The sequence below is a fragment of the Montipora foliosa genome, chromosome 3, assembly GCF_036669935.1.
Source record: "Montipora foliosa isolate CH-2021 chromosome 3, ASM3666993v2, whole genome shotgun sequence".
NCBI classification, from domain to species: Eukaryota; Metazoa; Cnidaria; class Anthozoa; order Scleractinia; family Acroporidae; genus Montipora; species Montipora foliosa.
This window is the reverse complement of record NC_090871.1, coordinates 65,639,822-65,662,321: the sequence shown is the minus strand read 5'-3', so window position 1 is coordinate 65,662,321 and position 22,500 is coordinate 65,639,822. Positions and strand designations below refer to the sequence as shown.

General features: G+C 39.3%; 2 protein-coding genes across 2 annotated transcripts in view; one reads left to right on the top strand and one right to left on the bottom strand.

Annotated features, from left to right (window-relative positions):
* The window catches only part of LOC137997987 (uncharacterized), a 31,208-nt gene extending 27,954 nt beyond the window's left edge, over positions 1-3,254 (top strand). Inside the window, exon 21 of the mRNA XM_068844359.1 lies at positions 1-3,254. This exon is cut by the window's left edge and continues 648 nt beyond it. The gene's annotated coding sequence lies outside the window, so the exon portion shown is untranslated.
* Positions 3,255-4,038: 784 nt separating this feature from the next.
* LOC137997988 (GMP synthase [glutamine-hydrolyzing]-like) overlaps positions 4,039-22,500 on the bottom strand; it is a 28,021-nt gene continuing 9,559 nt past the window's right edge. The window contains exons 7-18 of the mRNA XM_068844360.1: positions 20,923-21,015; positions 20,771-20,824; positions 17,115-17,226; positions 16,140-16,291; positions 14,846-14,906; positions 11,798-11,910; positions 10,107-10,212; positions 9,326-9,441; positions 8,758-8,999; positions 7,377-7,507; positions 6,263-6,435; positions 4,039-5,451 (exon numbers count right to left, since the gene is read on the bottom strand). Coding sequence (XP_068700461.1) covers positions 5,350-5,451; positions 6,263-6,435; positions 7,377-7,507; positions 8,758-8,999; positions 9,326-9,441; positions 10,107-10,212; positions 11,798-11,910; positions 14,846-14,906; positions 16,140-16,291; positions 17,115-17,226; positions 20,771-20,824; positions 20,923-21,015 — 1,455 coding nt within the window. The 3' untranslated portion in view covers positions 4,039-5,349. The remainder of the gene's footprint in view (positions 5,452-6,262; positions 6,436-7,376; positions 7,508-8,757; positions 9,000-9,325; positions 9,442-10,106; positions 10,213-11,797; positions 11,911-14,845; positions 14,907-16,139; positions 16,292-17,114; positions 17,227-20,770; positions 20,825-20,922; positions 21,016-22,500) is intronic.

Genomic DNA, 22,500 nt, shown 5'->3' with positions numbered 1-22,500 from the left:
CCTGTCTGCTGATCGTTTCTATCCCCGTTCTTCTCCTTATCTCCTCGTTGGTTATACGCATTGGCCAGTGGATCTTTAGTATCCGGCGAAGGCTCTTGTGTAGGAACGTATCCAACTTTTTCTCCTCCGTTTGGGTCACTCTCCAGGTTTCGCAACCATACAACAGTACCGAGATGACGTTAGACTTAAAGATTTTGATCTTGTTTTTGCTGGTAAGCTGACTATTTTTCCAAATCGTTCCCAGTTTGCTGTACGTGGTCCTTGCTTTACCTAACCTTGCCTTGATGTCATCTTCTGTGCCAGAGGTGCTGACAAGAGCACCCAGGTACACAAAACTTTCTACGTCGTCAATGTCTTGGTCATCAACCTGCACCTTTTCGTTGTTGGTTGTGTTCAGTCTAAGGAGTTTGGTCCTCTCGGAATTAATCTTCAACCCTGTTGCTTTGCTGTTAATGTTGAGGTTTCTCACTTTCTGTTGAATGTTGTTTTGTGCTCGATAAAAGAGCAATGTCGTCAGCGAAGTCCAAGTCGTTTAACCTGGACCGCAGCTTCCATCTGATACCTGTGTTGTCACCCTCTAGCGTTCTTCTCATGATCCAGTCTATTACAAGCAAGAACAAGAATCCCGACATATTGCAACCCTGTTTCACACCAGACCACATAGAACCAACCGGTTTGACCTGCATTGCCTTGACCATTCTGACAAGCTTTGGCGGGATCCCATAACTCTCTATAATCTTCCAGAAGGTTTCCCTGTCGGCGCTGTCGAAGGCCTTTTCGTAGTCGACAAAACACATATACAAGCTAGAATTCCATTCTATTGTCTGCTCCACGATGTTTCTAAGGATGAATATCTGCTCTATCGTACTTCTTCTTCGTCTGAAACCAGCCTGATCCTTGCGTAATTTTCATCAACACCATCTGATATTCTTGGGATCAACACCTTGCCCATGACTTTTGCCGCGACAGACATAAGAGTCATCCCTGTCCAATTTCCGCACTTAGTGAGATCCCCTTTCTTAGGTAACCTGACACTAAGACCGTTCTTCCAATCTGCAGGAATAGTCTCACTAACCCATATCGCACAGAAGAGGTCGTGTAGCTTTTCGACTGTTTTTGTCATACCAGCTTTGAACAGCTCCACGGTTAAACCGTCCACCCCAGGTGCTTTGCCTGTGCCCATGCTGACAATGGAGCTCCTTGTCTCAGCCTTAGTTATGGGGTCTGAAGGTATTTCGTCCATCACCTCCACCTCGCTCACCACCTCAGCCACTAGTTCTGGGTTCGGTCTGTTCAATATTTCTGCAAAGTGCTCTTTCCACTTCTGTCGCACCTCATCTTCGTTGGTCAACAACTTCCCTTCCAATTTTCTTTGGTGGTTCACTACATATCCTCCTTGTGGCATCATAAACGCTCTTCATCTGCCCCGCGCTTAGCAGCGTCCTCAGCTGCTTGAGCTATTCTATTACCCCACTCTCTCTTATCCTTTCTCGAGCCTCTCTTCAATTCCATGTCTTTCTTTGTGTAATCCTTATGCAATTTGAGTCTCAACCTTTCTGACCTTGTAACAACTACCTTTTGTTTAAGCTGCCTCCTTTTTTCTCCTTTTATCCAGCTCCCTGGGCTGATCCATCCTTTGCTTTACTGATCGTTTAAAACTGGAGCGAACAGCCATGTGGTCGATTTGGTTGTGATGTTGGCCATTTGGTGAAGTCCACGTGTATCTATGAATGCTCTTATGAGGAAACATATTAGACGCAAATTGCAAGAATATTTGATGCGCAGAAAGACACCATTCGCTCCCCATTGTCACTTCTCTCTCACGCCATACCAAACTTTCCTACAATACCCTTCTCTCCAACTTGTTCACCTACTTTTGCATTCCAATCGCCTACGACCGAGAGCATATCATGGCGCGGTACTTCATCCACGATCTTTTGCAGCTGATCATAAAAAATTATCCTTCTCAGCTTCCTCTACCTCATTCTTAGGGGCATAAACCTGAATAACTGTCGTCTTGATGAAGCGTGATGACAGAAAAGGCAATTATAAAGTTAGCAAATGCAAGTTGAAGAAATATTTAATTGAATTAAAACGAAAGAAAGCGTCACGCTTTTCGCTACTCGAGGACTATTGCTAATAGTCCTCCAGTAGAGTAGCCAATTAAAATGCAGTATTTGCATTTGTCCACTAGTCGGGTGATACTAAATCATTTTAGAGTGCTCTTATTCTTTCAGTCTACGCACCCATTTTCAAACTGTTAGCTTTCAATAGAAAGACAAATTGTTTCGCGTTTACTGGAAAATTGCAAACAGCGGGCTAAAATTTGCTGTTTGCGAAAACTAGATGAGACCAATTTCATACTAGCCTAATTTCATACCTGTTATTTCCTTTTATCGAGGAAGCACTGAAAAGAGAGAATAGTTTGGTCACCATAACTCTCGAAAGGCATGTTTGTTTAACTGAACTTCTTTGTCAAATTAAAGGGGGACTGTCATGCTAAATTTACTATTTTTAGGTCAAAACTGGGTAAAGAGTCAAGTGATTAGTACTCTAGCTCACATTTACAACATTCCTGACAACTCACTGAGTTGATACAATATGGCACAATGAGCTATTCGTATTTAACTTTTGGCGACTTTCAGTGTCTCCAAACTTAAAAAAAACTGGCCTATTTTTTCAAGTTTCGACCATTTCCATCCCTTCCATCCTTGGCTGCAAACAACAAAGAATAGCTTCAGTGCACTTCAATGGCCATTGGTATGGCGTGACACTCCCCCTTTAAGTTGAAGACAAAATTTAAAGCATTCAGTTTTTTTCATTAATGACCTTCAGGGGAAAGAGAGAAAGCTCCTTCTGGTCTGTTCCACCCTCCTCGTCAGTTTTTATGAGAATTGAAAGAAAATGTATTTATTTGAAGAGCGGGCCATAGACGAAAGATAGAAGTGATCCTCTTACTTAACGGGACAATGTAAGCAATTATTTTCTCTTTATAGACACTTACAAAATTCAAGTGGTTTCGACATCTACCATGCCGTTGCAATGTTCTACCAATTGAGCGAGATACCTAAACAACTGAACCTGAAATACTTGAAATACTTTATTAATGTGTGGATGTATTTAGTTTTTGCAACAAATTGGGGACACGACAGAATAAGAAAAACTATATAAATAACAGATTAACATAATATATGCAAATGTGAAACGGCAAACAACAGGCTGCTTCTGCTTGTCATAAAAGATTGACAAATCTATTTTTCTATTATTCTATCTCGTTTCTCCTTTTTAACATTCAAGTTTCAGGATATCTGCATGCAGCTTCCAGGCAAGAAATGAACTGAAATCAAACAAGTTACTTTGAGTTTGGGCAAAACACGTAACTCAGCGGTGAGGCTAAATCGCGTGGGTGGGTGGGTCGTGTTTGTTTGAAGATAAAAAAGATATATATTAGCTCCCTCAGCGCTCGGTCCAAATTTGTGTTAGGTCTTAGGTCTTGTTTGTTTCGAGAATTTCCAGTCGTTGATTAAAAAAGGGTTAGGGTTAGGTTAGGGTTAGGTTAGAAAGTCCACGACCGTGCACAATCTTTTGTTTTGCGCTCATACAATATGCATAAAATACGTAACCAACACGTTTCTATTGGTTAGTTCCCAGTACGGCGCAAACAACTGTTGTGTTTTGTGCACGGTCAAGGCCAAAAAAGAGAACAAAAACCTACAACAGAGAAATTTGTCGGGTTTCATAACCATTCCCCTCTATTTACTATGTTCGAACCAAGGTGTAGCCGTACCCACCCTCCCCCCCCCCCCGTTTTTCCTGGGGGGGATGTGTGGGTACGGCAACCCGTAGGATGAAGTTGTCCTTGCCGCGGCTCCCAATAAACGATTACAGAAAATTTTATTTAGAAATAGCACATTTATGAAAGAAAATGAATGCCGCGCTTACGCTGTAAAGAGGTTTTGCACAATTTAAGACAAGGTATGAAAATACTAAGAAGTTTGTGACTCATTGCAAACATTACGGACTGTAACAAGAACTAAAGATATTCAAAGCGTTTTATTGCTTTTCAAATTAATATTTACACGAGTCCTCTTCTCTACTTACAAATAAATTTGACTTAGTCACATATTTTTGTAATTCTCATTACTGCATTATAGATTTAAGATTATGAGATGAAACGAGGAACTTTCTTTGCTCGTATGGCCGTTAAGTTCCTCACAAGTTTATATTATATGTGGTCATGTATTTTTGTGGTCAAACCTTGTTTGCAACGGTAACCACTCAAAATGTGTTGTAGTATCACAAGGGGAAAAACTCAAATGTAGTGATTTCATGTGATAATTACAGAGGTTATTTCTAACACCAAGGATGTAACAGTTTAAGCATTAAACACAAAAGGGCCCAAAGTAACTTTAGGAGGAAACATTAAACGTTTTTTTTATGTGGTGATAAATCATCAATAAATTAATTAAAACACGCCTGAACTTGCACATCTCCTTGGTATATAATTTTGGAAGCACACGTTTTTCTAAGAACTTTATAAATGTTCAAAAGTAACTCTTAACTTCTCCCGCAAATTCCCATATACTCAAGAGTTGGAAGCTGTGGTTTCATGGGGCTTGATATTAACCGCACAGCAATCTTACTTTCATTCTCCGTTTCAAACATACTATTCTACCAAAATTGACTTCTTTAGCTTCTACGTTTTGCTTTCCCAGCTCAGACCATGTGATGCTCTAAAGAAAATTCTCCTTTTGTTTTTTCATTAGTTGTTCGTACATAAGCACGTGCATAAGACGACATTTGAAAGAAACTGTTCTCTAGAGTAACATCACGTGGTCTGAAATGGGAAAACAAAACGAAAAAGATAGAGGTCAATTGCTTGTAATCTCGCGATCTGATTGGTTAATTTGCCGTTGACGATAAGAGTCCAGACGACGCTGCTCCCGTCAACGTGTAATAGCCAATAAGATTGCGAGAATGTCATAGACAACGCATGCGCCTCGTGAGTCCGCAACTTTTTGACCCCTGTGATGACAAATATCGTTGTTGATGTGAGTACAGACAACACTGAAGCACATTCGATTTATTAAATCACTTGATATAGAATTCTTTCTCGTGAGTGGCAGAAATAAAATAGGGGGCACTTAATCTGTGAACTCATGGCAATTGTTCTTTTTCCATGGAACGCCGGATAGCCGGTCTATTTTTTGCCGCCAACGAGCAAGAATACAAGTTAACTGGAACCACGTTTCACCATCTTCCTCGTAGAAATTCTTAATTCAAATAACTCTCATATTGCCTTGTCGGGCATTAGCCCCCTGTCATTTTTTTGGTCCCATTTGTTGTCATTTATTCCCATTCAGTTGTCCCAGGAGGTTTCGCGGTCAAGTCGTACAGAACGCGCGAGATTCCTTGAACATCCTGTAAACTTTCAACCATTTCATTTAAAATCTGAAAAAAAAAAAAAGAGAAAACGCTTTGGTTTTATGACTTGGCGGTAAAAGAATTTGAAGTTTCATGAGAAGACTCCATAAAATGCTTTGAAGGGGTTTGAACACGTAGCGAGCCACAGGAGAGTCTGCTTTAGTCCCATTTCGAAAAATCAACGCATTTGGTCGAAAGGAGCTCGTTCTGGGGGGTCGTGGGCCTCGCAAACATGATTTCATGGGTTGGCTCAGGCAATTCACTCATACCCTCTGAACTGAGAGACGTTTAAAGCCCTCGCTACAGGAATTGCGTGCCGTGGAACAATTTTGACATATGACAATCACGCCAAAGCTGAAATTAATCCAATCATATCACTACGATAAGCAATGCGAATTTCCATAACAAAACAAACGGTCGAAGAGTCCGTCAGTTGAATGTGCGTCTTAAAGCGCCAGCGGTTCTAAGGCAAAGCTTATGTGGACAAACATGATCACCTGGGGTTGTTTGAGTAATTCGGTGGAAACCCCGGAACTGAGAAACGTTTTAACACGAGGTGTTTCTAAGGAAAAGCAACGTGGACATGTGTATGTATTCCTTAATTAATAGACCTCAAAACATGACTTCAAAGGTATGTTACAACCGACCCTGCCATCAGAGCCTTTGTTAACTTGCTCACCCCTGCTGAGTTTTAGAGAGGCTCTGCTTGCAGGGTGGTTACAGCCTACAGTCGTCCCTCAAAACCGTGGATCAGTCGGAAAACCGACTCGGCAAGAAGGATGAACACAGAAACCTTTAAGTTCAAGTGACTTTACGCACAAGGCACAACTTAACCTACCTCTACAGGAATGTGTTTTCCCGGAGTCGCTGGGACGCCAGTCATGAAATCGTTGGTTATAAACGTTCTGATCACGACAGACCGCTGACAAGATGGAATGTGGTCGATTGGATCGCGGTCGAAGTGAACTGGTATTAGAACGATAGGCATCTGGCTAATCTGAGACAGTATACCTAACAGGAAAAAAAATATGCGGCGACAATTTGAAGACATTTGAAGAGGTTGTACGGAAGTCAGTGGAAATAAGAAATCGCATTATAGTTTTGTAGGTCGTGAGTCAAAACTACAATGAGCTGCAAAAGTAGATTCATGTCGACGTTACATTTTCCACTTGTACTGGACGTTAAAAAATATATATATTATTGTTTGTGGGGGGGGGGGGGAATTAAGGTGGGATTAACCCATTTTCGAGTTCATGTCTGCCTCCTCGTCAAAGCGAGTCTAAGTGCAAAGTTTTTGTGATGGTAATTAGTTCTACTTTACATATGAATGAAAACTAATTATGATAAAAACTTAGTACTTAGACTCGCTTTGAAGAGGAGGCAGACATGAACTCGAAAATGGCCTATTGTCCAACATTTCTAAAAAGGAGTCGAAGTCTCAACACTTTTGTCGTCTTAATGTAGAGGTAAAAAAATGAAGAAAGTATAATATCTTTTGGTGGCTCTAAGGCTCAACGGCTCGTTCGTCCCTACTAATGATACAAGAACGACAGAGGTACCCTTTTTGGCGGCTCGTTGACAACCGACATGCCTAGCCAGTCGAGCAGCTTATAACATTCGCCCTTGTCACACGGCAGCCATATTGTCCCGGGAGACCAAAAAAGCTTTGTTTTACCACGCCAAGCCTCGCAGTAGAAACCATGGGGGTGAGGCTTGGCGTGGTAAAACAAAGCTTTTTTGGTCTCCCGGGACAATATGGCCGCCGTGTGACAAAGGCGAATACGCGACTGTCGAGCAGCCGATCCACTCTGTCAAGTACGTTAGGAAACGTGGCAAGGTGTCTAAAGTTTAGCCCTGAAGGGACTCTGAACAGTCAAAACTAGGCGGGCTAAAAAATGATAACGGGAGGTACAAAATACGCCGAGTAAAAAAAAAAGGCCCCTTTTTCTTACCGTGATTGCGCAGAACAGAGTGTGCCACGTGATCTGCTTGCCTTGCTGTGCTTATTACACCATTTGACAAAAAGGTGGATGTAATGTCTTGGATCTGAAATTTTATCCTTTTACCGAAAGTATAGCAAACCCTGTATGGAAAAAAAAAAAAACAGAAAATAGAGTCGAGATAAGCACACGATTGAAAAAAGACACTGCCACTTTTAACACGGTTAAAGCAGTCAGAGTACTGCATAACATCAAAGAGAAATGCACCATCGCTGTCTTTTTTGCTGACATCGTGTGACCAGTCTAGTGTCGAAGAAAAGAGCCTCTATCAGACGAAAACGAGAATTGGGGCTCCCTCTTAGTCCAATTGATTTTTACAATTGGTTTTTTTTGCGACGAAATTTTTCTACTGTATGAGGAATAATTTTAATGACCGGCTTCTAAACCCGACAATTTTAGGAAGTCGGACACTGTCCAACCAAAATAGACTACTTTGACGATACGGCGGCCATTTTAATTTCTACTGTTTAAAAAGATATTATGGGATGTTCAGTGGGACAAAATTACTACTGGGCACCCCATAATAAGTATTGGAACAATCTAATTCAAAATGGCCGCCGTATCGTCGAAGATTGCCCGTTTAATTTTAGATTATGATCGAACAAGATCACAGAACACCAAAATAGCTTTTCTTCTGCCACTAGTCTGATTTCTAAAACACAAATCGGCATAATTTGTTGAACTGGAAACATGAGTTTAGGCCCCGTCTACGTATCCGGATATTTTTGAATCCGCAACTTTTTCTTTTCGGATACGCCTTCCTTCCACACATATCAAGCGAATTGAATACGTTCTCCAGAGTAGATACTTTTGAATCCGCTATGAATGCAGAACCGTGTGGACACCAAATCCGGATATCTTTTATACGGATGACGTAACAAGATCGACCCCAGTTCTTCACGGTGAAATTAATTCTCAAGATGGCTGCCGAGGGCTTCATTGCGCATGCTCTGCCTCTGTTTCCTTGAGGAGTCCTCAGGACTAGAGTGAATCCAGATACCTATACGCGTGGACGGGCAAGTTCGATTTGAATACGCTACGAGTGGATGGAAATATTTTTTTAAGTCCAAAGAAATGTTGCGGATTCACAAATATCCGGATACGTGTGGACGGGCCTTAGAAAAAAAAAGAAAACCACCATGTTGTAATTAAGCGCCTCATAATGGCTTGTGTTGTGGTTGGCCTATTTTTGTTTTCAGTTCTACGCAGGCGCATTGAGTTTGAGCTTCCTCGAGTGTCTGTGTGTGATAGAACTGGCAAAGTGACTTAAGTCAAACTTGGCTGTTACGACTCTTTAAAAGCTTGTGCTAAAAATAATGAACGAAAGCATTACCGATTGATATTGTGACAGACTTTCGGAATGAGTTTAGCGAGGAACACAAGCGATTGCCAGTCCGGTGAATCGTTGCTCGATAGCGCCACCACATAGCTATATGTTCGCCCGTCTCCCTGGACACCAACTGATTTGATTGGCAGGAGAGTGGCACCAATTTTGTACTTTGACGTGATCTGTAGAAGCGTCTCTCTGTCGTCTTCTGTTGTACTTAGTTTAACACGACTGAACAGTGAGTGGGGCTGAACAAAGGAAAACAAGGTAAAGTTAGATTCAATAAGAAAAGAAACATTTGGCACCTGTCTTTACGGCGGGCAAAATCTTAAACATAATGACAAAAAATATGGTACAAACGGGAGTACTAAAACTCGGATGACAGTTTATCGAAGCCGAATAACAACTGAACGCAATGTACAAACATGCTTCGAGAGAATCGATCAAGAAATTTTTGTAAGTGTATTACGGAATTACAATTCGGAATTAAGATAAATTATACAAATTGCGTCGACGATGAGAGAAGCGAACGCGTTGCATCTAGTAGGCTTAGCTTAATTTTTTCTATACTTACCTTTTTTATGGCAGTTACAAAGTCAACAATTTGTCCAAGAACAATATTTGTTTCCGCGAAATCACTTCCTTGGTAAGGTTCATCACCGCATATGATGCGAATGGCTAATCCAGGGCCTGAAAGTGAGCACACACTCTTCAAGACGAGGCTAACAGATGGGAGCAAAGGGGTGAACTTAAGGGAGAGGGGAAACGATCAACGCGGCGATGAAAGCTAGGGAACAAACAATTAAAGTGGTACTATGGTCAAAAGATCACTTCCATTTTTCCTTCAGATTTTGAAAGTGTGTTTGATTAACACCTGCCGAGCAAAATTTTGAGCTTTGATTTTTATCCAAAGGCTGTTTATTTTGAGTGTCAGTTTTGGACTTCAAGGTCCACCATTACTCACATTCAAAACTGACCGACTCGACCTCAGAGCGTTAGATCTACGGAAAGCGACGTCATTCGCACTACAGCTTAAAATTTCAGCGTGTAAATGCAATTTTTTAATGTATGCAAAACAAGAGTTTAAAAATCTGAAAGCCCGAAACTCCCGTCCTGCACATTAATTCAGTCGCGTACAAACGCATTGCATTCTTAAACTAGTGAGTCTTTAACGTCTTTTTCTCCTCGATCCACCTCTCTCAAGAATATTAATTGGGTCACTTAGTGTTCAGTTAAAATAGTTTTGAAATCCAAAGGAAAAAAAGATTTCATTTTTTTTATCATAGTACCACTTTAAGTCCTTGAATATCTAAAATTAATACCTGCGAGAATTCATGCATTGGCAACTGACCTACCGGGAAAAGGATGTCTTTGAACAATGTCGGGAGGTAAACCGAGATCCCTTCCCAGAGCCCTGACCTCGTCTTTGTGGAAATCGGATAAAGGTTCAATGACCCTTCCCTGTTGAATGGAAAAGTAAAGTATCAGAGTTGCTCAGTTTCACTAGAGAAAACAAAGGTGCGATTTAACTCATGAGCAAATTGAAAACTGGGGCAGAACCTGTCAACAAAGATGTTGTTTGGTTGACTGAATTAGGGTGCCTTACGCACGGTCGACTACGACGGCCAAAGCCTGGTTTTCACTAGCGACGCAAGCACAAGATTAGGAAGCTTAAGCAACGACAACGGCGACGGCAACGAGAACGTCAGAAATTTGCATATTTAGTGGGTAAAAACAATAGCTTTGCACGCTGTGCACGTGCGTTTTTCACTTTTGTCCATTTCGCTGCCGTCGTCAGCAAAACAACAACGTGAAATAGCCAAGTTTTTGGTTTTATGAAGAACGTCAGCACTTAAGGATAAATTTTCATTTTCTCTCCTAAAATGGAGTGCCGTTCCGACTGGTGTCATCTTTGAGGAATTACCACACCCTTGTCATATTAAAAACGTTGAAATTATCACGAAGCGATTAAAATAACGCAAATTTTTATTTTGAGATGACGTTCTCGTTGAGGTCGCCGTTGTCGTTGCTTAAGCTCCCTATTATTTCACCGTGAAAACGCGCTTCACGCAAGCATAAGCACAAGCGCAATCACAAGGATCAAAATCTTTCTTTTTCCTTTATGCTTGCGTTTGCTGCGTTGAGTGAATGCGAAACGGCATAAGCACAAGGAAGTTTGCTACGTCTGGCCAATTAAAGCACTCGTTCCAGATTTCCCGCGTCTGAGCATTTCAAGAAAATGGCGGAGGCCGCAGTTGATGCTTATGTCAACGTTCAATTTTTACTTGGCATAAGCTACTTATGCTTACGCTTGTGCTTGCGTCGATAGTGAAAACCAGGCTTAAGAGAACGCTACAAGACAATGGCCTTGTTTTCACGAGCGGTTTTTCAGGTCGCTTAGCGAGTAACAACCGAAAAGTCCGTGAAAACGGTTCCTTTCCCAACTTGCTTAAAAATAAGCGAGTCGGCAAATTTCAATAGAATTCTAATTAAATTTAAGCCACCAAACCAGGTAGCTCATTAGCAATTACTTTCGGCCAATCAGGAGTCTTAAGCCTGAAGCTCTTATTCTTGGCTGGAGAGAAGACAACTATTGATCCAATTGATATGACTCACCAAGACCAACGGTGTAACGTCACCATACCAATGAATTAAGCCATTTCCGAGTTCATGTCTGCCTTCTCTTCAAAGCGAGTCTAAGCGCGAAGTTTTTGTTATGAAAATTAGTTTTCATTCATATGTAAAGTAGAAATAATTACCACCACAGAAACTTCGCTCTTAGACTCGCTTTGAAGAGGAGGCAGACACGAACTCGGAAATGGCCTACTAGGTATTCACCCAAATAGTAAGTTGGCGCAGAAATTGAGCACATTCATGACCTTGCTAAATATCTTAAGACCCTAGATTACGATATTGTGAATTCGCAAAATCTAAAATTGCTGCGCTCACCCCAGTTAGCAAGGTCGTCGGTATAAAATATTTTTCATAAAAAAACACCGTACATATTACTTTGACACCGCTCAGGCTTACAGTTAATTGGTAATACCTTTTCTCGAAGGTTTCGCACCAATTCAGTGTCATTGTGGTGTGTTTTTATAGCATCGGCTTTCTTGCTTGCTAAAGACGAAGCACTTTCAATAAGATCTGGTCGAAGAGTACCTAAGAAGCATCAAGAGAGCAACAGAAAGTTTTGAATACTGGAGTTCTCTTCTCATAGTTTTTTGTATGAAAATATCATACAAGTGAGAGCAGCCTCAAAAGAAGAACGTTCACTTCATTTCTTATCACTTAGACATTTAAACCGATCCAGTAAATCTTTGAGGCGTTCCCTGCTAGAAGGTCTCTTTTCTTTTGCGTTCACTGGGCTCACGAGTACGGGAAAAGACGTCTCCCATGGGTAGAAACACACTGTTTTGAGCATGCACGGTGGTTTACTTAGCGACCGATTCCTCACGTGCTACTTCACATGTTCTACGGGCTCAACAACAGCAGAATTACGGTAAAGGAGTGCGCGAGACACAGTGGGCTCAAGTCACAGTCAGCAAACATATCACAGGGCATGCGTTTTGACCATTGCGATTCATTATCTTCGAATTTGCCTCTCGTTGGTTTTGAAAAAATTGACATGCACATTGTTTATTGTTACACATCAAACTCTGAGGAATACATGAGAACAGCCAAGGAAGCCGGAGGCTTAAATGGCATATGGTCAGCAAACATAATTTGAAAAATTTGCATGAATAGAAGGAGGCTTTAACTAAAATACTTATACCACTAAATATGACTACTTAATTTACAAACACACAGGATAATATAATTAAATAAATTGCATAAACAAGTACTCCTAGTATAATTGTTCCAAATAATAGGAAATTGTATTCAAATAACAGGAAACAAAAAACAAAAACAAAAACAAAACATTAACAATTTGTCCACAAAGTTTACAATTTAGTCCCAAGGGACTTGATCAGACTATCGAATTAAGGGAAATGAGTTCCATAGCCAATTTTTCAATATACGAAGTCAGCATTCAGAAAACGCAGTCTCAATTTTTTTTAAAGTTACTTAATGTAAGGCTGTTGCGCACTGTTAACGGAATATCATTCCAGATAACAGGAGCCTGCCAGGTGATAACAAATTGATACTTGTGGTTGGTTTTATGAAGATTAAAACGTGAACGAGTCAAATAATCGTGATATTCATGGTTAAAATGAAGGATCGAGGAAACAGGAGTAGGCAGAATATTGTTAAAATGTGAGAAAACAAAACAGGCCACATGGAATTTAAAGATAGAATGGAGCGAAATAAAATTATTTTTAGAGAAAAGGGGTTTAGAAGGTGTGCGTGGGGGTGAAAAAGTAATTATACGGATGGCTTTCTTTTGAAGTACATAAAGTGGCTCAAGGTAAGAAACATACGTAGAAGCCCAAATTAGAGTACAATAATTGATGTAAGGCAGGAAAAGAGCATTATATATAGTTTTCAGAGTATCCAAAGGTAAGTATCGCCTTGCCTTGCACAAAACTCCAATTATCTTAGAGACTTTATCACAGACAACAGAGATATGCGGTTTCCAGGAGAGATTTTCATGAATGATAATTCCAAGGAATTTGTCTTCCTGCACACGTGTGATGGGGGAATTATTTATAGAAATGTTTATATCTGAGAGGTTAATCTGCTTACGACGTGGGTGAAAAATGATGAATTTAGACTTGTCAGGATAGACAGTGAGTTTGTTAGCACTAAACCAAGAAGAAACACGAGCGAGCTCTACATTAACGATGGTTACTAAGGTAGCCAAGTCATTATGACGAAAAAAGATATTTGTATCATCAGAAAAGAGAATGATTGACAGGAGATGTGAGACATGAAAAAGATCATTGATGTATAAAAGAAAAAGTAAAGTTCCAAGGACTGAACCTTGTGGAACCCCACATACAGCCGTATTATATGTAGATGTATGGTCTTGAACCATGACACACTGTTGTCTGTGAGATAAATAGCTAGCAAGTCAGGCTAACAGAATTCCTCTAATTCCATAAAAATTTAGTTTATCCAGAAGTATTTCATGGTTGACTGTATCAAAAGCCTTCTTAAGATCTATGAAGACTCCGAAAGTGTACTGATTGTTTTCAAAACCTTCATAAATATTATTGACAAGCTCTAAGATAGCCATAGCAATAGAGTGATGAGGTCTAAAACCGTACTGGTGATGATTAAGGATATTGAACTTTGTAAGGAATTCCGATAGCCCGAGGTAAAAGAGTTTCTCAAGAACCTTAGAGAGACAGGGGAGAATAGAAATAGGCCGATAATTTGAGAACAGAGAAAGGTCATCGCTTTTAAAAACAGGAAGAATCTTTGCAATTTTGAGTTTATCGGGAAAAACACCGCTTTAACTGGACTTGCAACGCGTTCTCTTCCAAGAATAGAAGGCTTTCCCCTTTTCAACTTGTATTAGAACCTTTATTGCTTAATTGCTTGCACGTGAAAGGGTGAAATTGTGCGTTTGGTATCTGTAGTTTGAATATTTGTAAAGTTAATTAACAATTATTCCATGAGCGCGCGTTGGATATGAGATGTTAAATAGCCAACGAGGCGCGTAGCGCCGAGTTGGCTATAACCAGTCTCATATCCTACAAGGGCGAATAGAATAATTGTTTTATTAAATTCCTTAAGTTTGGAAGTACGAAATACGAGCGGAAAAAGCTAGAAAATCCGAGCGAAATCGAAAAAACTTGATGAAGATGCGATGTTGTGTAATACCTGGTGGTCAGACAGACGCAGGCTAATCACAAAAACACTTCTTACCTTTTCGCGTACTTCTAAACGTCGGAATTGATCCAAACTCTCTACAAAAACGGTTTTTTTTGCTTTATTCATAGAGAAATTTCGCTTTCCGGCAAAAATAATTTTAGCTTAGCAATGCTTAGCGCAATTATTTGCCATATAGGGTCAAACTAAGGTACATGAGCTGATAAGCAAGATTGAGTAAACCAATCAGAGCACGAGAAATGCAATAACCGAGGTTGAGAATTTAATAATGTTAGATATCTAGGTAAATGTGTGTGAATAGCAAATGTCTATAAAATACCTTGTGCCAGAAACGTGTTATGCTCTGTGAGATTCAGCTCATTGATAACTTCATTAGCAATCTGGAAACAAACATTGCACAATGCATCATTTAAAGTACCTTGACAGCTACAACATAGATCATAAAAGGAATTACAGGTAAGCACCTTTTCCTTTCCCTTTCCAATCCATGCACATTGTTTTGTTTCTGAGTACGCTTTGGCACATTTTCTAATATAATTATTTTTGCTATTAAGGTAATGAATGCTTAATGCTCAAAACTTTTTTACCATATACTATGCTCTTATGGCCTTGCTAAAATGCTTGAAAATTCCATCAATGCACACACAATAATAGACACAAATGGGCCATTTCCGAGTTGCTGTTTGTCTCGGTTTCGAAGTGAGTCTTGGTGCTCAACTATTGTAAGGGAAATGAGTTTGATTTGCATAAGAATACGCAACTCATTTCCATTTGAATGGTTGTGCACCAGGACTCACTTTGAAACTGAGGCGTGCAGCAACTGGGAAATGGGCTATTTGCCTGAGCAGTCCATTCTGGAATATCAAATAAAAAAAAAAAAAAAACAATGACGGCTGCACACGCTGAACCACTGACCAGTATGAATGTGGCCATTGACTAGACCCAGGCTCTCTCTAGTTTTGGCTAGAAAGTAGAACCTCAGAAATATATACGATTGGCTGTTTCTCGGCGAATTTCATCACTTTAGACAGATGTTTTCCTTTTTAACGATAGAACAATCTTGCTACTGTAAAATGCTGGCATTATGCTCAATACTTTTGCCACCCTATTATGCTAAAAACAATGCTAGTATAATGTGCCAAAGCCTACTTTCAGCTTCAAACTTTCCAGTTTTGTTGTTTTTAATCAATTAAATTGCTTTTGCCAAACCTCTATTGTTACATGTTGTCCCTTTCCAAAAAAAAAAACAGCAATCCCGAAGAAACCAACCAAAGGAAAAACAAGAATAACCAGAGGTTTTCCCTGGGCCCAAGATTGAAGTTTGATAATTACTACATTCTTGGAAAAGACAAAGTTTAGACCTCTTTTTCATCCTTTTGGAACCAGAAAATGGAAAGAAGGCCAACACTGCCTTCCATTCCCCATCCCTACCCAACACAATGTTCTTCAGGAAGAAGACCAATAACCAAGTAGTGTCTCAATGAAAATCTACTTATTAGAAAAAAAAAGTCATTTTAAATATAGTTAAAAATACAATTTTCACCGGGATTGCAGTTTTCCATCCAGTTCTTATTTTCTTCAAGGACTTGCCAGTACAATCCTTCAATTCTAACCTTAATAAATGTATCTCCAATAATTTTTCTTTTCTCTTCAGGGTTGGTTGTAACATTTAATGTTTTTGTGATTTGTTTTTTGACAGTTGGTTGGTCCTTTCTGCCAGCTATTACTGTTGAGCTGTTGTAAAACCGAAGAGCACAATTTACAACTGCAAACAAAAAGAACAAAAAATTAACTCCAACCAAACTAGAATAATCAGGTCATTGGTGTAAGATATGATATTGTGGTAACCAACAATAGAGACAAGTCTCATCGTACATTATGACTTTGTCAATTGCTTGATGATCACAAGTGCAGATACAGTATTTTGCATACTACATTGTACAGTGGCATAATTATCTTCAACGACCCAAAGGGGCAAAATCTCTTACAAATCTAGCTTTGCAACAAGCACAAAGACTGAATATCTCTGATTGCCATATGCATCATCTTTTTCACCATCTTGACTTTGCTTAATCCTCCTGGGCCCGGTTGTTCAAAAGCCGATTAATTCTAATCCCAGATTAAAACTTAACCAAGGAGTTTATTTTTCTACTTCCAAATGCCGTTCAACGCTGATATTCAGCAAAACTTTACATTCGAAGAAGTCAATCTTGAAAAACAGAAATAAGCGAAAGAAACTTTCACCAAAAAGTTGAAAACATGAAACAAAAGTTTACGCTAATCCTGGATTAAGTTAATCAGCTTTTGAACAACCAGGCCCTGATGATTATCAGTTTGTTAATCCTGCAAAACTGCAATAACACATACATGTACATGTAATCCATCAAAAAAAACATGTTTACTTTCAAGCAGAAGCCCATGATTAGGAGCAAACAATTTCCATAGTAAGCCTATGTCACTTCATTTTTAAAGACTGATCTATTTTTAGGTTCCCTTGTCCGCAAGGAAAGGTAGTTCCAGTTCGATGAAAATACATGTAAAAGTGTCAGACTTCAGCTCTTCAGTGTCAGCCTTTTAGTGTACTTTACCTTTTAATCTAACCCCAAGTCGCTTGAGTGATTCTTCCACCTGCTGGCTCTCATTCTTTCTCATAAATCCATTGTCAATGTGCACAGCTACAACCTGATCTCGTGATAGCGCCTGAAAAAAAAATTAGAAACATTGTATACCCCTTCATGGTTAGGGTGTGAAAGATTTAAGAACGATGGCAGCTGCCAGCGTGGCCCAGAAGCTTGGGAATTGGATTTGCACGCAGTTGTGTCTGTTTGAATGCTTCTTTTAACAACTAGCTAGATTTGTGGTCAGACGCCCCAGCTTCTGCTCTGTCATGTTTAGTAAATAGGCATCTGTTTGTGCCCTGGCAGTTGAGAGAATACTGTAAAAACTCGAGTATGAGCCACATCTTTTTGCCGAAATATAGGGCTCAAAATCGTGGGTGCAGCTTATATACGAGACCATTGATTTCAGAGGGAGTAAACTGGCTTGTATAGGGTCACAAATAACACTAAAACACACACTTTTAAACCTTAACCTCATACCCATTAACTACTGGGTGGAATATCTTGATTTATTATTTTTTCTATAAGTGTATTTATGGAATTATTGACATTAATCTAGATAACCTTGTTCAATTTTGTAGTGGGCGTTCCCGTCAGGGATCTCCTGGGCTTTTTTTCAATGACAAAACCGCTAATCTAACAAGAAGTTTGGTTTTAAAAACTTTGGTTACAAAAATTAACGCTATAAAATCAATGTTTTGATGTCGACGTGACACCATTATCAAGATATAAAGTTGAGTGGAATGAAAGGAGGAATTTTTATACAGAATAAGAATACAAATATTGTTCTTAAAATACACTAGGGAGAACTTGCTAATTAAAATGAAAAATGAAAGTAGAAACGATAAAATCACGAAGCGAAGTGATACAAACAAAATATTTTAAAACAGTTTTGAGCTAACAGAGTCTTTTTGTTTTTTTAACTCTTTAACACCCAAATCGGCCTAAACCAGCCAGACTGGGAACCCACGGGAGTAGGCTTTAAGTCCCTTATGAACAGCATCTCAAACATAAGGCAGTCCCATTTATTTTTGCACTTCCTTAAAATACTGAAAAGTCTCGAAAGGCTGGAGGTGTCACTGTAATGCGTCTGCATGTGCTTGGCGATGGTGGTCTTACCCCGTGTTCGTTAATTTTTATAACCAAAACGGCCAATACTGTTATAAGTTGTTCTTGTTAACTTTCTTGTTTTCTGAATACTTCTTTCGTTTGGTTTTTCTGTTATTATTGGGGTTCCTGGGAATGGATATCAATTCTTTTTAGGGGGATGGTTAGGTGGTGGGTTTACCTAGCAGGGGACCTAGACAAAGTGTTCTATTGTATGCCCACCTGCCTCAGGGCGAATTTTGTAAATAAATAAATAAAAATCTTCAGTAAATAAAGATCAAACATATTCTTCGGCCAATCACTTCAACATTGATCATTCCACCGCATGCGAGAAAATACCACGCTATTAGGGAGAACTCACAAGGCAAATGGCCGACTGTTTTGTTGCCATTCAATACTTGCATGGCATGTTTTCCATGGCATGTTTTCCATGGGGTTGTTAAACTCTCGTTTAGTGACATGTTTGTCTCCAATCCATGGCTTCCATACCCCCTTATAAACATGACATACACGCACAGCTGATGTCCACATTGTCTTCTGATCGTGGTGAATGACGTGACTCGGTCCAGACTTCTTTCTGTGTGGTTACTAAGTAAACATTTTGTATCGTTTCCTGCGCTTCATTTGCGCTCAAATGTCGTTGTTTTTATTTCAACTTTGGGCTTTCACAATGAAGACAAATGTTGCCAGACCCAAGAATTAGAGAAAATCATTAAAGATAAGCTTTTAAAAGGTATTTTAGGAGCTTTTTTTACTTCTTAAGGTTGCTGCAAACTCACAGCATTAGATTTCGGCAAGTACATCATGAACTGTGAACAAACAGAGTGCTTTTTTCAAGTTTTTATTTTTTTTTGCTCAAAATCATGCTTGAAATTTGGGGGTGCGACTTATCTACGAGTATGGCTTATACACGAGCTTTTACAGTTACTCAGGGCTTGAAATTAGCGAAAAAATCCAGTCACAATTTTGCGACAAGATACGAAAATGTAGTCCCAATTTCGCAAAATTTAGTTGCAAAATCGTCGTGCTGCATTGTGTTGTCAGCGGTGTAGCAAAACAAAATATGAGCCCACAATACTTCTGTTGAAATAAACCGCTGAAAATGGCCAATGATATCGAAGGAATGGAGTTGTACACGTAACATCGCAGCAAATTACGCAACAATTACGCTATCTTCAGATTGAAAGAAAAGTCAAGGTGAGAAACAAAATAATTTGTCATTTCTTGATTTATTTTAGTAAAAAGAGCAGCAAAGTGGCAACTGCTAACCTAAAGGGAAAAAATTCAGTCGCAATTTCAAGCCTTGTACTGTAATTAACCTCTTACTAACCAAGCGCAAGGGCCGTACTGTGGAATATTGGCCCGAGGTCATGGCAGTATGCGAGGTCTGTACAAAAAAGACCTATGGCCAAGATTCCCAAGTACGGTCCTGAGCAAGTGAGGTTAGCAAGTTGTTGATTATATGGCACATTTTCTTTGAGCGAAAACTTAGTGAATGTTTGTAATCTCTGTCTTCCATCAGCCAACTTTGAACAGCAACCTTTTACATGTAACCTAAATTCTGCTTGCTATAATATTTGTGCCATTGTGATGAAACAATTAAGGACGTTCGCGCCCATTGCTACTGCACATCTTTTTGCACATGTCACGCACACGTCATGCATCGTAGACCACGCAGGGAAACAAGATGCTAAAGGCGCAAAAATTTTACACAAGAATGGAACATGAAAGTATGTGGCATCATGGGATAGCTGTGGACCCAGGTCTTCTCGGAAATGTCACGCAATGGTGTGACAGTGCGAATAGACAATCGCTTTGAGAACTTCGCAGCGATTTTACTCTCTTGAATGCTCGGTGACCCCCATTTTTCTTTCCGTGGATCACTTCCTTTCTTGATTTTGTCCATTTTAACAAAAAACTAAAAAAATCTGTACGTGAGAAGTTACAAATATTTGCCCTTTTATGCTCTCGTGCGACCGAAGTTTTCTTTCTTAGACTAATATGTATCGTTTTTCAAGGTCTATTTCACCTCAGAAAAAGACATCAGCTGCAAAGGTTAATTTAGTTATATTAGTTATGTTGAACTGAGTACGCTTACCTGATCTAAATTTCACTCATGTAGCTTTTTTATTGCTGACAGTTGTAAGCTAAGATCGTCTTAAAGTAATGCAATCTTCTAAAAACGCACCTCATGATCTCGAAAACGAGCACTGTGACCCCCCATTTTTTTTTTTGCCTTTTTGGCAAAAGTAGATCATTACCTTTCTGTGTGGCAAGTTTAAAAAAAATCTGTACGTGGGAACGTTTTGGGCGCGAACGTCCTTAAATTCTGTTTTTTAAAAACTTTTTGTGTTTCGTTCAAATGAATTTCCAGGGAGTGACAAAAAATATGGAAACAGACTGTTTCCATGGTAATGGTCTGTACTGTAAAATCCCAACCGAAAACCAGCCAAGCAGAGTGTTCCATTTAGCCAGAGGATTGCTTGCCATATACTGTAATAATAATTCTTATTTTTTACCTTTTGAAGGAGGGCAGCCAGCACTGTGGAATCAACTCCACCACTCAATAATGCCTGGGAAGATAAATATCAAAAATAAATCCTACCCTTAAATACCTTGAAAGACTATAAACACTTGTATTTCAGGGAAAAACTATTATACTGGTACTTACCAAAACTTTCATGTCGCCAACAGTCTTCCTAATTTGCCTAATGCAAGTCTCCATTCTAGAATCTACAGTGTACGTTCCACAAAAACCTGCAACCTATTGACAGACAGACATTTGTAAGGCTCATTTAACTGTGGCAAACATAATCTTGACGACTCCCTATAATTGCATTACAACATGTCTTCTGTGCCAAAGGCCACAAAACTGAAAGGAACAGTTAATTCAGGAAAATAGCACACATTTTCTTAATACATGTTAAGACAAAGAATAATAAATATTGCAACCTATTGTATTTCTCTATAGGGTTGTTCAAGTTCAGGTTTTGGAGCAATCTCATAGCTGTGCTGCTCAACTTATTCATAATCTCAGCCCCTCTATCCCAAAGCATAAAGTTTTATCTAAAGTAAATGGCACTCCTTATCATATTTCTACAAAAAGAGAATGGCATGCATAGCTTACCAAGCTTATTATAACTTAGTGCTCACCACCCAGTATCACAAATCTCTTTACTAAGCACGAGACTAACTACAATCTAAAAGATAACCTTAAATTCAATCTAACGCATAGTTAATGAAAAGGAAAGAAAGCCAGTATAATTTGGAACAGTCTACCCGTAAAGATAAAGTCTTTATCTTCTTTTGCACCATTTAAAGCAAATCTTATAAAACACTCTAAATAAATTTGACAGAATATCTTTTGGCCGTAGTTCTACCATAACATTTAAGAACACTGATGATTTTACATAATTATTTTCAGATGTTATTTTGGATATTTTAAAATTAATATGAATTGTAATTACCTTTGCATTGCTATTACATAGTGCATTTTGTAATATATTAAGTTTTTAAATTTAGATTATACTGTTTTAATTATTTATAACACCTGTCAGATTGTTTCCGGACTGTCAGATTGTTTCCGGACTCTAAATTTTTCGTTTATTACACAAGTTTGACCGTCAAAGTTGTGTATTAAACAACTTTGACGGTCAAACTTGTGTATTACACAACTTTGACCGCCAAAATTGACGGTCAAAGTTGTGTAATACACAAGTTTGACCGTCAAAGTTGTGTATTACACAAGTTTGACCGTCAAAGTTGTTTAATACACAACTTTGACGGTCAAACTTGTGTAATAAACGAAAAATTTAGAGTCCGGAAACAATCTGACAGTCCGGAAACAATCTGACAGGTGTTTTATATGCCTTCCACAAAACGTTGTCATCATTCCATATTGTTTTGGCAGGAAATGAGAAAGAACAAGATAAAATTCAACAAAGTTAATTTTATAATAACTTTTAAAACGCACAAGCTGAGCCACAGTTTTGGTCATAAATTTGTATCATTCAGTGGCCCTGTTGTTGACCTAAGATTCCTAACAGCATTACTGTGTACAGGATGCATCAGGGCTGTCAATAAGATTTTAAGTAGGCGGAGGTATTTTGAAAGTAGATGGCTATGGGGGCCGGAGGGCCCCCCACAGGCGAGGGGTTTGGGGGCCGCCGAGGCCCCCAGCGGGGTACAGGGGCAGAGCCCCGTTGGGGGTCCAGGGGGCAAAGCCCCCGGAAGCAAAATGAGTTTAACG